This window comes from Trachinotus anak, unplaced genomic scaffold (assembly GCF_046630095.1).
Source record: "Trachinotus anak isolate AG129_WGS33_773 ecotype Australia unplaced genomic scaffold, CSIRO_AGI_Tana_v1 ptg000032l, whole genome shotgun sequence".
Lineage (NCBI taxonomy): Eukaryota > Metazoa > Chordata > Actinopteri > Carangiformes > Carangidae > Trachinotus > Trachinotus anak.
The window spans coordinates 16853328-16867306 of record NW_027273883.1 but is presented as its reverse complement, the minus strand read 5'-3'; the positions used below and the strand labels follow the sequence as shown (position 1 = coordinate 16867306).

Below are 13979 nucleotides of genomic sequence, written 5' to 3'. Positions count from 1 at the left end.
CATCATTCTTTTCCTTCTTGTTCTCTCCCTCTTTCTCTCTTTTCACCCCAGTCCTAATCTGTTCATCCTCCTTCTGTGTACCTGTCCATCCCAACTGTGGATCTGTTGAATAAATGCATCAGTCACATGGTAGAGTTGATCCACAGGTCATTTAGCTCAGCGCCATATGGTCCGACTGTGAGGCTGCATAAAGTTTTTTAAAGTCACTGTACCGCAACAAATATCTGTTTATTGCAGGTACTCTTCTTTCTTAGTGCTCAGGCTAGATTGTGTTAGACTGTCACATAATTGTCACACGCACAAGAATAGTTTCATACTTCAGTAAATACATCAGATCTGCACGCAGAACACTGCTCAGACGCCCTGATTCCTGACAAGTCTGTATACAAGGTTGTGAAAGTTTGGTTGCACGGAGTGGGGGTAGACCTACATCCGTAATACACCTCACAATGCATGCAGTTTAGATCAGCCGTCTCACTGGGTGTGCATGGAGGTGAGAAGTGACAGATTTCACATCTGTAAAACCTGGATGGTACAGCAGTGGAAGACTGTGGCAAGATAGTATGGATCAAAGGTAAAAAATATGACAGCCAATTATACTCAATCTGACACTGAGAAGGTTTAGGGAAGTGTTATCCACACAAAACACGATGTCCTCTTTTTTTTTAGCTAATGAAACAGTAAACACTTTAAGTTTTTTCATACATAGTTTTTCCCCAAGATGCTATGTTTTTGGAGAACTGAGCATCAGTCGACATAATTGTTGTCTTCTTGTTTTTTGTGACATCTTTGGTGATAAGCAGTCGTCCCACTGGTGTTTAATACTCCCTGTTTGTGCTGGACCAACATATTGTAAAAATGAAAATGATCAAACTCCACTGTAGCCTCTTGTATTTCCTCTGCCTTCCTATAATTATGAGAAACAAGCCACCATTGTCGCTTTGACAAACAGAGAAAGCATCGTTTCTGTGTAGTGAAGGATTTCTCCCAGGAAACAGGAACCCCCACACTGGTGTTTATAAGAGCACACATTTAAGCTTGAAGTGGGTGAAACATGACTGTTTAGTATATAGCATCAATCAGCAAGAGGCAGAGAGTCGTGAAACTGTTGTTAATTTGAAAAAGCATAAAATAAGATGTAGTCAAATAAAATGTAGCAGAGAAATTCAGCAAGCTCATGCAGTTTCAGGAGCTGCAGCATTTAATAATGTTAGTTTTACTTTTTTAATTTGATTCTGCTTTTCGAGTCAGACTCTTGCGCACACACACACACACACACACAACACACATATGGTGAAAAAAGTCTGCAATGTGGAACACTTAATATTACATTTAAACAAAGGCCTCCCCCACTTTTCATTCTGTTCTGCTTTCACACAAAAACACGCCAACTCACACACATATACACACACACCTGAAGCCCCCAGCCCTACATTTTTAAGATGCAGGGATAACCCGAGGCAGGAAGCTTAGCACTCTGCCACAGTGACAGACAACCCAGATCACCGTCTCATTCACACACACAAAGGGCTGCATTTAAACCAGCAGAAGAAACATGGTTTGTTTGTCTTATAAGCTCAAGTGAAAGACCTGGACAAGTTCAAATAGAGTTGACAGATTCAAGGGTGTGCATGGTGAACTAAGACGCACGAACAAACACCTCATGCCGTGAATTTCAACCTTTTTCTGGTGGACACAAACACACACACAAATACACACACAGGCTGCTCTTCAGCCCTGTGTTAATAACAAACAGCAGGTTAATATGAGGGCAGCAGTGGACTGAAGTGACCGCAGCCTTCTGATTAGTCCAACTAGTCACAGTTATTAGCCGACTTGTCATCTGGTAACAGGCCTGCCGTTCCCAGAGAGCTGCTAAACTGACAGCTCTTAAGGTCATGGTTCATTTTGCAGCTTTTTATAGAGGTACGCATGGTTGGAGGTGATTTATTCAAGAAAATACTGCTATTTATCTAAAAACTGATTCAAGGCCACAGGCAGCTCTTTAAGTACTTATGACCAAAGGTATCTTTGACATGCAGAGTAGGTTGACTAGCACGGTCTATAGGTTGCACACAGTGAGGATTTTTAATTTGCCATTTTTAGTCATGCTGTATGGTCGATCAGTCCACTTCTTTGGTCCTGACTGAAAGAACAACTATTGGATGTATTTCCATTAAATTTTTGTATACTGACATTCATGGTCCCCTGACTTTCACTCCAGTGACATTTGTCTTTTGAAGTGAAATGTTTCGACAACTATTCAATAGATTGCTATGACATTTTGTAGACACATTCATATGGACACACTCATGGATTAAAGCAAGGACACAGTACACGGGTGAAATCACTTAGTTTCAAATGACATAAAAGTAAAGTTAGACTTCCCTCGCTTATGACCTGCACCCTAATCAGGTCCTGAAAAATAGCCTCTCCATTACCCGCACAGTATCAAATGTAAAACAAGTTTTGAAGAAGAAATGCCAGTTGAACAAAGGTGTCTTCCCGCCAGAGTGGCTAGCCAAATTCACAGAGCCGGCTGCCACAGTCCAAGAAGCATTTGGCAGGTGGCTAACATTTCTGCTTGCTGTGACTTGTCCTGAGCTCCTCGCCTGTGGGGAGGGAAGTGGAGGGCAGGGGACAATTCACTTGAAAACAGGGTAATCATGCCTCAGAGCTATCCAGTCCATCAACCTGAGGAAGCACTGAAACATTCCTCTTCTTCAGCTTTTCTTTTCTTTTCTTTTCTTTTCGAACACCTCCTTATTTCCCACATGTGATAACAGCGATAACCTTTATTTAATCAAGGCAGCAGTCACACTTACTAGCACTCTTTGTCAAAAAGCTAATTAAACTCTACAGAATATTGTGTTCCATTGAATCCTATTTCATTTCTTGGGTATTACATTATTTGCTCAGTTATAATGTAAAGTATGACATATTAAAAAAATGATATAAAAATATAATCATATCTTTAATACCACAGATTTTTGCCAGTCGAGTTTCAGTTCTCAGGGAGTATTTTGCATGCAGTTGCAGACCCACTGTAAGCAGAGGATATTAACGGACAAAGGGTTTAAAAAATGTACTGTTCACAATAATAAAATGGTCACAAACAGTCTGTGCTATGTCACATCTGTGTCAGACTTTCTCCTGGAACAAACTGAAGAGCTTCTTCTTGAGCTCTGCATAAAATATTCCAACACATGTGATAACCACATTTTTTAGAATTTTTTTTTCTTTCTTTTTTCTTTTTTTTTGTTTGTCTTTTTGTGGTTTTGTCATACTTCATTACACTTTAGAAGATCTGTATGTTTGAAGACATTCACTTGTTTAAATCCAGTTTGGCCCTGGGTGAATTTCCATCACGTTTAATCATAATCAAAGAAACAGTGATGTGAGGAGTAGAGTGAAGATAGAACTGAGTGACACATTGTTTTTTCCTGTCCTTGTCTGACACTGAGTGAAACCATAGCACAACCTAACAGCTTTCAATGTACCTTATAGTTCTCCATAACTCCCTTATTTTGGCTGCTGTCACTGTCACGAGAGAGATTTTTTATGTGTATTAATTACTTGATCTTGGCTTATGCTGCCTACATTGGTGTTGCTTTAATTGGACCAACTGGGCTTTTCAAACCTTAATATGATCTTATAATATATGCCACTTGGTGAACGCTTTCATCCCAGGTTTCTCAGAGCACGAACATTTTTAGTGCTTTGGCCCCAGTTGGAATTGGACTCCTAACTTTGGCAGTGCGACTGTGATTCTTTATGCACCAAGCTACAGCACGTCGTGTCAACACATTATTCTCCAAGGGCCCATGAATAGAACACAATTTGCTAATAAAAAAGCTCACAACTCCCCCAGAAACATGATAACTGTTTGCAACATATTTGTTCTAACACAGACAACTTTGAATAATTGAATTTCAGATGAGAAACCTAAACAATAATTGCAAATCTTATGCAAAGGTATTGTCTGTTTCTTTGCACTTATTCTGTTCAAAAAACCCATTCCCATTGAATCACTGGAGGCTTAAATATCATTCCCTCATCTCTTTCTTCATGTTCCCTCCAGCAAAAATGTCCAGCAGGTTGTCACTCTCAGGTTTCTGTGTGTGTGTGTGTGTGTGTGTGTGTGTCAGTTCTAATTTCCTTCTAATGTACAGTTCTGTACACACACACACACACACACACACACAGGACTTGACACTTCGTTGAATGAATAGAGGCAACATGAAGGTTAGTTGCTGAGCTATTCTCTGGATGTGTGGATGTGAGGACAGATGAACAAATGGACAGATAAGTGGATGACAGATAGTGATGGGCTCATCTGATAAGGCCTATTCTATTTAGTGAATCTGTCCTGGAAGATAAAAGAGATAAAGATGATAAAGAGAGAGGGGGAGGAGCCATATGCTTGTGTGGCCACTGTGAGCGACAGTGTCACCACAAAATAACCAAACTGTGTGGTGTAGTTCAACATTAATCATTAAACATCAAATTTCTTTTTTTTTTATGAGAGATATATGAGAGAGAGAGAGAGAGAGAGAGAGAGAGAGAGAGAGAGAGAGAGAGAGAGAGAGAGAGAGAGAGAGAGAGAGAGAGAGAGAAAATGTCTTGAGGAAATCTGCAGAGGGATCGGACAGTAGATGTAGATGTCATCAACACCCCAAGAAATTAGAAAGAGCACGTTAAGACAGACAATACCAATAACAATGACAATAACAGCCTTGCTAATGTTTTTCATTCCTCTTGATGCTGCTCACGCCCAGACTTTGGACAAGACAGAGTAATGAATAAATAATTTTTCATAATCTATTCTGTCCCTCAATGAAATCCATAAAATTGTCCAAAAAATGGCTGAGATGTGGAGCTAAATCACATCAACACATCATACAGACTATCTGGAGCAGCATAACACTACCCCCTGCTGGTAGCTTTGTGGTAGTTCATCCAAGAAAATCATAAAAGAGGCGTCACCAGCGCGACCCCTGTCCATCTAAAAAATGGAAGGAAAAAAGTGTACAGCATTTTATGCTGTATTGCTACCACACACTAAAATGTACAGTAATGCAAATGCAAGCTGAAGGACTACAATTTTTCAAGTCTGCACTTTCTATTCTACTATTATTAGAAATGTCTGCTTTTGTGTGATTCTTAAACTTGCACAGTCAACACTCCACAGTGCACAGTGTCACTAAATGTGAGCCTAACTTATGTCACCGAGTGCAAAGACTTCAAACAGACGTGAAGATTCGACCACAAACAGAGCAGAATCAGATCGGTTTGTTTTATTAAACACTTGATTAACTGTTTAATACATTAGAACATCTGAATGAGCTTCATTTGCTTTATCAAAAACAGACTGTAGTACTGTGAGCTTATATTGTCTTTGAACCCAACATTCAATCTCTGACAGCGGAGAAGAAAGAAGTAAACATCCAGCTGTACCTGCTGAAAATGTGTGGGCCCTCACTCCGGCCTCATGAGGTGAACATAAAGCAAAGATTCCCTTTAATTATCTGAGTCATTAAGGACGAAGTATAAAACTGTCAACAGCACAATGTACACAATGGTGATGAAATACATTCTGTCAGACCCATGTATTTGAAACCACTGTTGTGCTATGTAAAGGTGGTGTCTGTAAAACACTGATTGTCAATAGAACTGAAGCACAATGAGCACTTTTAATACACAAAGTCAGAGATAAAAGAGCTGGGAACTTAACAAGAGACTAGATGACCACCAGCTGTGATTAGCAGCAAAATAAAGTCTTAAAGCAAATCCTTTCAGGCTTGTTGTTGAGCAGTCAGTGAACCGGTTACAGCCAACTATGACCACACAGAACTCCTTCAAGACTCTACAAAATACACGTGACACATTTCTAGACCATGTGAAGGGGAACATTTGTCACTTCTGCATATTTGTTTCCCAGAACTCTTCCAAGACCATAATCGCCTTCAGGCAAACACACATCATTTTCCATCTCCTTTATCAGAATCTCAACCCTTTCACCAGATCATTTTCCAGACACAATCAAAAGAACAAATACTGAGTTAAAGAAATTCAGGTAGCTGAGTTTTTAATTCAAGAAAAACTGAGAAAAATTGAACCCATGCTGTGTGTAGATATTAACTGTTAATCTAATGGCATCTCTACAAGAGACTAATGAAGATCCTTGACTCAAGAATCAGTAAGGTCTGCAGTTTGGTTTGAGGTGATTTTTGCCATGTTACCTGCTGAAAGAATATTGAAAGCTACGGGACAACCAGTAGCTCACCTGGCAGAGCACTCTCCATTCAGGCTCAATCCTTACTGCAGCGGCCGGGGTTTGAATCCAGCCGAGGCCCTTTGCTGCACGTCATCCCCTCTCTCTCTCCTACCTAACTGTCCTGTCTCTCTCTCTCTCTCCCTCTCTCTCTCTCTCTCTCACTGTTCACTGTTGCTGATATAATAAAGGTGAAAATGCCTACTGAAATACTGAAATCTATGTATCTGGATCTCATGATATATATATATATATATATATATATATATATATATATATATATATATATATATATATATCCCTACCAACAACATATCCATCAACATTACACAAACAGTAATGAAAACAAATTATATTGCATCATCCAACAACAAGAGTGGACAGTTCTGAGATCAGAAAGTAAGATAAAATGTCTTGAATGTTTAGTACTGTCAACCAGAGACTATCATCAATGTCCAAGAAGCTCTAAAATATTCTATAATAGTTTTATTCTAATTTTAATGCAGACAGAATGTGGAAACAAAGACTATTGAAGGCCCACATCAACTTTACTTCTGAAATGATTGGTCAGATAGTGTATTCCTATGAGTCAATAGACTGAAGAAGTGTTTTGGATTAAGAGTTAATGCTACATACACACAGATTTACAGGAATCATGCATTTCACTGCTTACAACACCAAGCACACTGAGAAACACCTATGACATGTCCATGAATAACTCATTAAGGACACGTTTGGAGGCAGTTTGATGAGACAGATTAAATTCTACCAGTTGGCAATAAAAACTTCCTGAACATATGTTCCCACCGTGAATCAAAAAATTCAGTTTGCAGCACTTGTGCTTATTTTTTTAGTAATAACTAAGTACATATCCAGTGAATCAGGCAGTGTTGTTTTGTCTAAAACACACAGACACATACTGTATGAGCACTATGAGCATCATTTATCCATGATCTTTTGTTTTTTATTATTATTATTGTATAATCTCAACTATGATCTCTTCATACTAGTATGCCTAAGCACATAATGGTTAATGCAGATGTTATGTTGGAGGCAAATGATGTACAAATCAGTTTATCTAAACCTCAAGCCTGCTTTATTCCTGTGAACTTCCAGTTAACTCTAGATCTGCACTCTATTTTCTTTTAAGGTTCATTTCAACCAATTTCCTAAAAGAAAAAAATGTTTCTTATTTAGCTGTACTTGTATCTAGATAGTTTTGGGTTAATTTGTGCAGGTTTTCTGCTGCTTCTCCAGGTCATTTGAGGTGAATTGAATTTTGTCTGTGGTCCTCACAGAATTTAAATAATGCACAACAAGATCTTTCCAGAACCTGATAATCCATATACTACGTTGTCAACAGGTTTCTGAGGGGGTATTAGTATGTCTTCAGTAGAAAGAAACGCCAATGAAAATTATTTACAAACTGCTCTTATTTTGTAAATGAAGGTTGCTGGTAATGATCACCACATTTTTTTCCATCTATCTGCATGGCCGGATATCAATAGAAGTGAGAGAGCAGATGTGTTTTTTGGTGACTTGAGGGAAATGACCCTTCAATATGAATTTATCTAATATTTGGAATGCGTGGCTGATATACAGTATGTTGCCACTAAAAACAAATCAGAAAGATGTCATATTTTAAACAAATACATTATGCTTACATTTTCAATTACCTCAGCACTATCCTTATTAACTTTATCACCATTCCTATGCTGTTTAGATTTTACTGCACAATTTTCTGGTTTCAGTGATCATACTGGACATGTGATCTAATACAAATAATGAGGGAGAACAGGATTTGGGGGAAAGCAGGAGCTTGTCATTTCTTATTAGTTTCAAATTAGGGATGTCAGATTGTATATTCACAAGATATATGTACATTTAAATATTCAAAATCTACATGTTATTCCAAAAAAGAAAGCTTTTGTCATCTAAGTGCTTTTGTCAATTAAAACAACTGTTTAATAGTTCAAGTGCTCATATAGTCATTCTACTCTTTAATATTCTTCAAACATCAAAGAACATATACTGTAGATATGATAATTATATTAAAAGGACAGTAGAATCTACTACTGTTTACTACTTCTACATTAAAGTTTTCCAATAAAGCTGGCTGGCATAACATGGCTCCGGTTATTTGGCATTGCCACTGGTATCAAACATGCCTACTGATTTATTTTTTAGTCAGTAAATGTTACACTTCTTCAAAAGATTTCCTAAAGGTATTTCAGAGCTGAGAACATCTGAATAGTAATTATAACATATTATATTTATTTTCTTTTTCTCTTAAACAAGCTCTTACAAATAATGACTTCTTGTATCAAATTTTAGGGTCTGCATATCAGGCATCATTTAAAAATAAAAAACCTGAAAGATATTCAAGAGTTCAAGGGAAATTAATCCTTTTATACAGTCAAGAAGATGTTCCCAGAGCTGTAGCAGTTTAAGTTTGCACATTAAAGGTGGAGTAAGCAATTTGAATTTTTGTCAAATTCAGTGAATATCTCCTCATAGTCCACTCGCTGTCGGTTCTGTGTGTGCTGAAAAACATCTGGTGTTCCTACACAGTCCTGGCTCTGTATATGTGGAATAAACAAAGTGGCTCAGACTGCAACGCACAACACTATTCCAGCCAATCAGCAACAAGGGAGATGGGGGAAAGGGGACAGTAAATCTGGCACATGCTAATGGATAGTGCCTGTTTAAGGATTACCGGGGAGAGGAGGAGGAGCAGTCTACCCCTCTGTCCCTGCAAGGCTGTGTGCAGTTTTGAATGGGACCGTAGACAAGATATCAGCAGCGAAGGTGAAAGCATGGAAGAAATGTTTACCAGAGGTGGCATGTTGATTGCTTTGTCAACAGGGAGAAACGGCCATGGAACAGCCAAATAGGAGAAGCTTGCCCACTGCTGTGGCAGCCAACAGAGATATGTCCCTGTAGTCATTATGGCTGGTCCGACTATGGTGGAGAGACCTCAGAGTTGCTATGTTTCACAGAGCCAATAGGTCAGTATTGTTAGTTAGTAGGAAAGCAGGTGCCAGTGTCACATGTGTGTGTCTGGTAACATTACAAACAGATGTTCAGCTCACTTTCTAATTTACTTTCTAATTTGCCAAGATATGCTGTTGGTGTGATGTTAGCCACAGTAGCGGGAGAGTCAGGAGTACTGCTGTCTGGAGCTGGTTTTCTGGGAAACTGTCTCATCTTCTCTGCAGCAGCAACTGTAGCGACAGTTTGCTGTCTCGTTGTTTACTCAGTGTCTTGGTATTTGTCCATACAATGTGCGAAAGGTTTAATAATGAAAAAGGCCTATAAACACAAGTTTGCTAGCAGATTGGATTTATTTGGATTGATGCATAATTCAAAGTGCTGTGCCTGGTAACGTCATCTTCCTTGTTAGCTTAGCTACAAACCTATGGTCCTCTCCTCCGTCACTGCAGTTTTGTGAAAACAAACTAAACAACTAGCTCTCACTAGTTTGTACTCTGTTGTATTTTGGATGCTTGGATGTGTTTGTGTGCATGTCATTTGTTTGATGTTTGCAATTATAAGGTTTGTTTTGCTTCAGGTATGAGAAAGAGTATCCACTTCCACACCATATAAGGGGCTCAGGAGTCCACCATTGTGTCATTGCTTTGGCAATGTGACCAAGAATGTGGGGGGGGCAGAGCTTCTGAAGAAACACTGATAGGAGGGGTTTATTTGTTTTGTTGTGGAGTTCAACTTTCAGCATTGTTCTCCACCATTGCTTACTCTACCTTAATGAGGCTTTATCCTGTAAACTAAATTTTTCTAGAGCAGGGCTTCTTCTGTATGTTTGTACAAGTAACTTTTCTATATATATACACATTGTGCCCGTTAATGTCATATGCAGTTTATCACTGCACTTTTATTATGTACACAAACAAATTCCTAGCAGCTATGTATAAATCTACCTGGGCATCGCTTCAGTTGTGAATTTGCCAGTGGGTTTTCACTTGACAAGGGTAGAAATCTGTCTTTTCTGTACTCAACATGGTGGTTCCCAGGCAAGAAAAAAAAAACAATTAAACACCCTGAAAGCAAAGACATGTTATTTATATATATGTTGTATAGATGCGCTCCCTCTCTGTCTGCCTGTCCTTCCCAGCAGAGGGCAGTGTTGAGCTGTCGGGAGAATCAGTCCATGGTTGGAAACTAACTGGGGGAGAGGTCACTGAATGAGTCAACATGAAATATTATTCCTTACTGTTACAGTTTCAGTTTGTATTTGCTCATCTGCAGGTTCTAATGACTTTGACATGTTCAGCAACAGATTCATGATGCAGTTCAAGTTGAAAACTCAAACAAAAACAGGGAATTTGGGTTTTCCTACTCCAAACATAAAGTCTTAAGACTGAGAGTCACAGTGAGGCAGCTCGATCACCATCTGTAGAAGTGGTGCACTTGCACTTTCCCCCTGTAGTGCATGCGCCTCAAAATAAAAATAAAAAAACTGGAGCAACCTGTGTGTTTCACCCACAGGTTGAATCATTTACTTGACTCGAATACCCACGTTCTTCAACACACAGTTTCTCAGTTATCCACCTTGTGTAAACAACGTTGGAACAGCGAGAGTGTGAGTTGCATTTCAAGTTGTCTACGTTTCTCCATTGGTGTGGTTTTGAGGTCAAGCATTAAACCTTCTTGTCCCCACATAATGATTATACTGCTCTTCTACGAGGTCTTCTCTCGTAGCTCGTCTCAAACTTATACCTCCTCCATCACTTCCATGACGATTGTCCTGGGTCCAGTTAGGATCAGGTTGCTGACGGTCCGGTAGTCATGAGAGAGGACGTTCAGTCCGTTCACCGACACCACAAACTGACACACCTGGAGAAGAAAGGACAGAGAGGAGAGAGTTGCTTGATGATTTTACAATAACGCTGTCAACAATGTCAAAAGTGAGATGGGGTAGAGGTGATGGGAAGAGTATCCACAGATAATCCACAGAAAATCTATGTTTTTAGTATGAAAGACTCATTGCCTGTAGGCTTGAAGGAAGCTCTAAAAGTCAAACGTTGCCTTGTTTCAGACATGTAAGAGGGCGATGGTGAGACATGGAAGTAATGCGTTCGTCACTGTTGTGTTTCGAATGTAATGAACATACAGATCAGTGCTGGAGGAGGATTATGTTTATGTTTCTGTTGATTAAGTTGTGGCTCTGGGTCGTTATTGGAATCCACTGTAAAGCTGTTTGCTCTTTCAAAACCACGCTTCAAGCCCAAGTTTAATGGTTGGAGTTTATAGATGAAAGATAACTGTTTGGTGGATTATTCCTTTAAAACTCTTTTGTTGCATCGTTTTTTATGCCCACACTTGATTATGGAGATATTCTTTACTGTCAAACTTCCTCATCATTACTTCAGTAGCGAAACCCTGTCTGACAGTGTGTTATTTTATTCTTTTATGCTGACTGTGTGATTGTTTCACAATTGATGCTTGTTGTCTCTCATCAATGAGGTCGCATGATTAAATCTAACTACTAATTCGTCACAGTTCAGCTAGCAGAGACTGGCTACAGCTGCAAAGGAGCATCTAAGCCTTCAGGTTAGCATTTGATTGTTTTAAAAACATAGATCTGTAATCACAGTGCAGCTAATAAACCCCAGCAAATTCAACCTGACAGAGAAAGCGGAAGTGAGCCAAAGAGACTTGCAACAGAGTCATAGCTCCAACAGTAAACACTGATAGTGTTAACTGGCATGAAGTGGTAAGTGCAGCTAAATTACACCAGGTACAACACGACAGCCACGCTCCAATCACTCCCTCATCACGCCTGGATCCCACCTCCCTTATCGCTATTTAACCACCACTCCAACTCAGCAGCTCTGATAAAAGCTAGCTGCTTCTCTTGCAACATAATGCTGCTGTTCTTACTGCTGCTGCAGGCTATTACAGACACACACACATATGCAAGTACACTCCCACTTCACTGGCCCCCTAAACTCTGCAAGATGTAAAAAAAAAAAAAGTATGATGGATGTCAGAGGAGCATGAAGTTATTCTGATTCTTATGTTGGCTATAAATCAAATGCAGATGTAGACTGCTGAGCGATGATGGAAGAAAAACTTTTACAGATGTGTTTCCTGTGCCTTAGACGCAGAAAACATCACGCATATAGAAACATCTCACAGGGAGCCACTATTCAAACCATGCCTGTTCCTTACATCAACTGATGTTACACACGGATAAGCGAGTAGTGAAAACACGCAAATAGAGGTTACTATTTTTGGTTATTTTCACAGCAATTGCTTCTAAATATATTTTTCTGGTGCTCCTAAATGTTTCAGGAAAGGAGAGATCAAAATAGGCAGAGTGAATAAGTGGAAAGAGAGATTAAGAGTGATAGAGGGAAGGGAAAAAAAATCCAGGCTGTTAATCCTGCGCTGCAGAGGAATTTCAGCCTCTCACTGTAATCACACCTAAACCTCTGCAGCCTATGTCCCACTGCTTCACATAAGTCAAAGTACTGTCTGCCATGCACTTCTGGATACGCTCTCTCTTTCTCTACTTCTATTCATTTCTATCTCTCTCTCTCTCTCTCTCTCTCTCCATTCTACCTTTTCTTTCAACCTCTTTAACTCCCTCCCACCACCTCCCCCTCTTTCTCTCCCACTGAAGCTTCTCTCCTTTCAGGCTGTGAGGTTGTTAGTCTTGGCAGGGGCCCAGCTGGACTGAACGGCTCCTTGCACTCAGAGGGTTAAAATCGCTCTCACACAGAGAAAGGAAAGAGTGCAGCGTAAAGAGAGAACGTAGAGAGAGAATAAACATCACATGTGAGGAGGCCATGCTGAGATATTTGACTTGCATGCAGTGATAACAGCTGTGGGTAATGTAGAATCATTCTTTACGAAAAATACTGGTGATGGACGACCCAAGGCTAAGTTTGAATTCATGTCACTTGAGGAATCAGAAAGCCAGAGAAACGATCACTGAGTGGACTGGGAACCACACGCTGGAAGGCCCCCCGCTTGGTTGGGTGTTTAAAGGTCTGTCTGTTCAGTATGAAGCAACAGCCAAGAGTTTGGTTAGCTTAGATTTGCTTAGCACAAAGATTGGAATCACTTACCCTGCCTCCATCCAAAAGTAAAGGAGCAACATTTACCAGGCACAGTGGAGACAGGAATGTATGTTTTCAATGTGCCATTTTGTACTTTGTGTCTTTTAATGAATTTAAGAATAAAATTGATTCATAAAACTGGTTGTATGGGTTATATCTGAGGCCAGACGTTTCACCACTAGAGTTACAGTAGCACATATTAATATATTTTTGAAGAAAATTACTCATTTGGATTTTCTGTGTTGCATTATGAGACTAAGCAGAACAGGCAGTATGAAATGTTACAAGGTCGTATTTATTAGGATTTACATGAGCTATCTACAGCAAATGTGTACAGGTTTTTTTGGGTTTTTTTTTTTTTTTTATATAAACAATTGACAGCAGTTATGTGAGAAATCAAACACCATTGATCACCTGGGGGCCTGGCAACTTCACAATGAGGACAATGCTTATTTTCCAAGATATGATAGTATTTCTTTAAGAGAGAGTCAAATTAGTAGGTATATATATATTTTGCCGTCTCAAGTGTCATAATTGTGTGTAATCAATCCATAACTATTTAGAATCAATATACTCAAAGACAGAGTTAAATCTCCTGCATATTAATGATTCCTGATTCA

At 39.3% G+C, this 13979-nt stretch overlaps 1 protein-coding gene across 2 annotated transcripts in view; it reads right to left on the bottom strand.

The window, feature by feature from the left end:
* Positions 1–9599: 9599 nt before the first annotated feature.
* deptor (DEP domain containing MTOR-interacting protein) overlaps positions 9600–13979 on the bottom strand; it is a 30756-nt gene continuing 26376 nt past the window's right edge. The window contains exon 10 of one of the 2 annotated variants that reach the window (XM_071468771.1): positions 9600–11128. In XM_071468771.1, coding sequence (XP_071324872.1) covers positions 11006–11128 — 123 coding nt within the window. In that variant the 3' untranslated portion in view covers positions 9600–11005. The remainder of the gene's footprint in view (positions 11129–13979) is intronic. The other variant, XM_071468772.1, reaches the window with a different exon arrangement.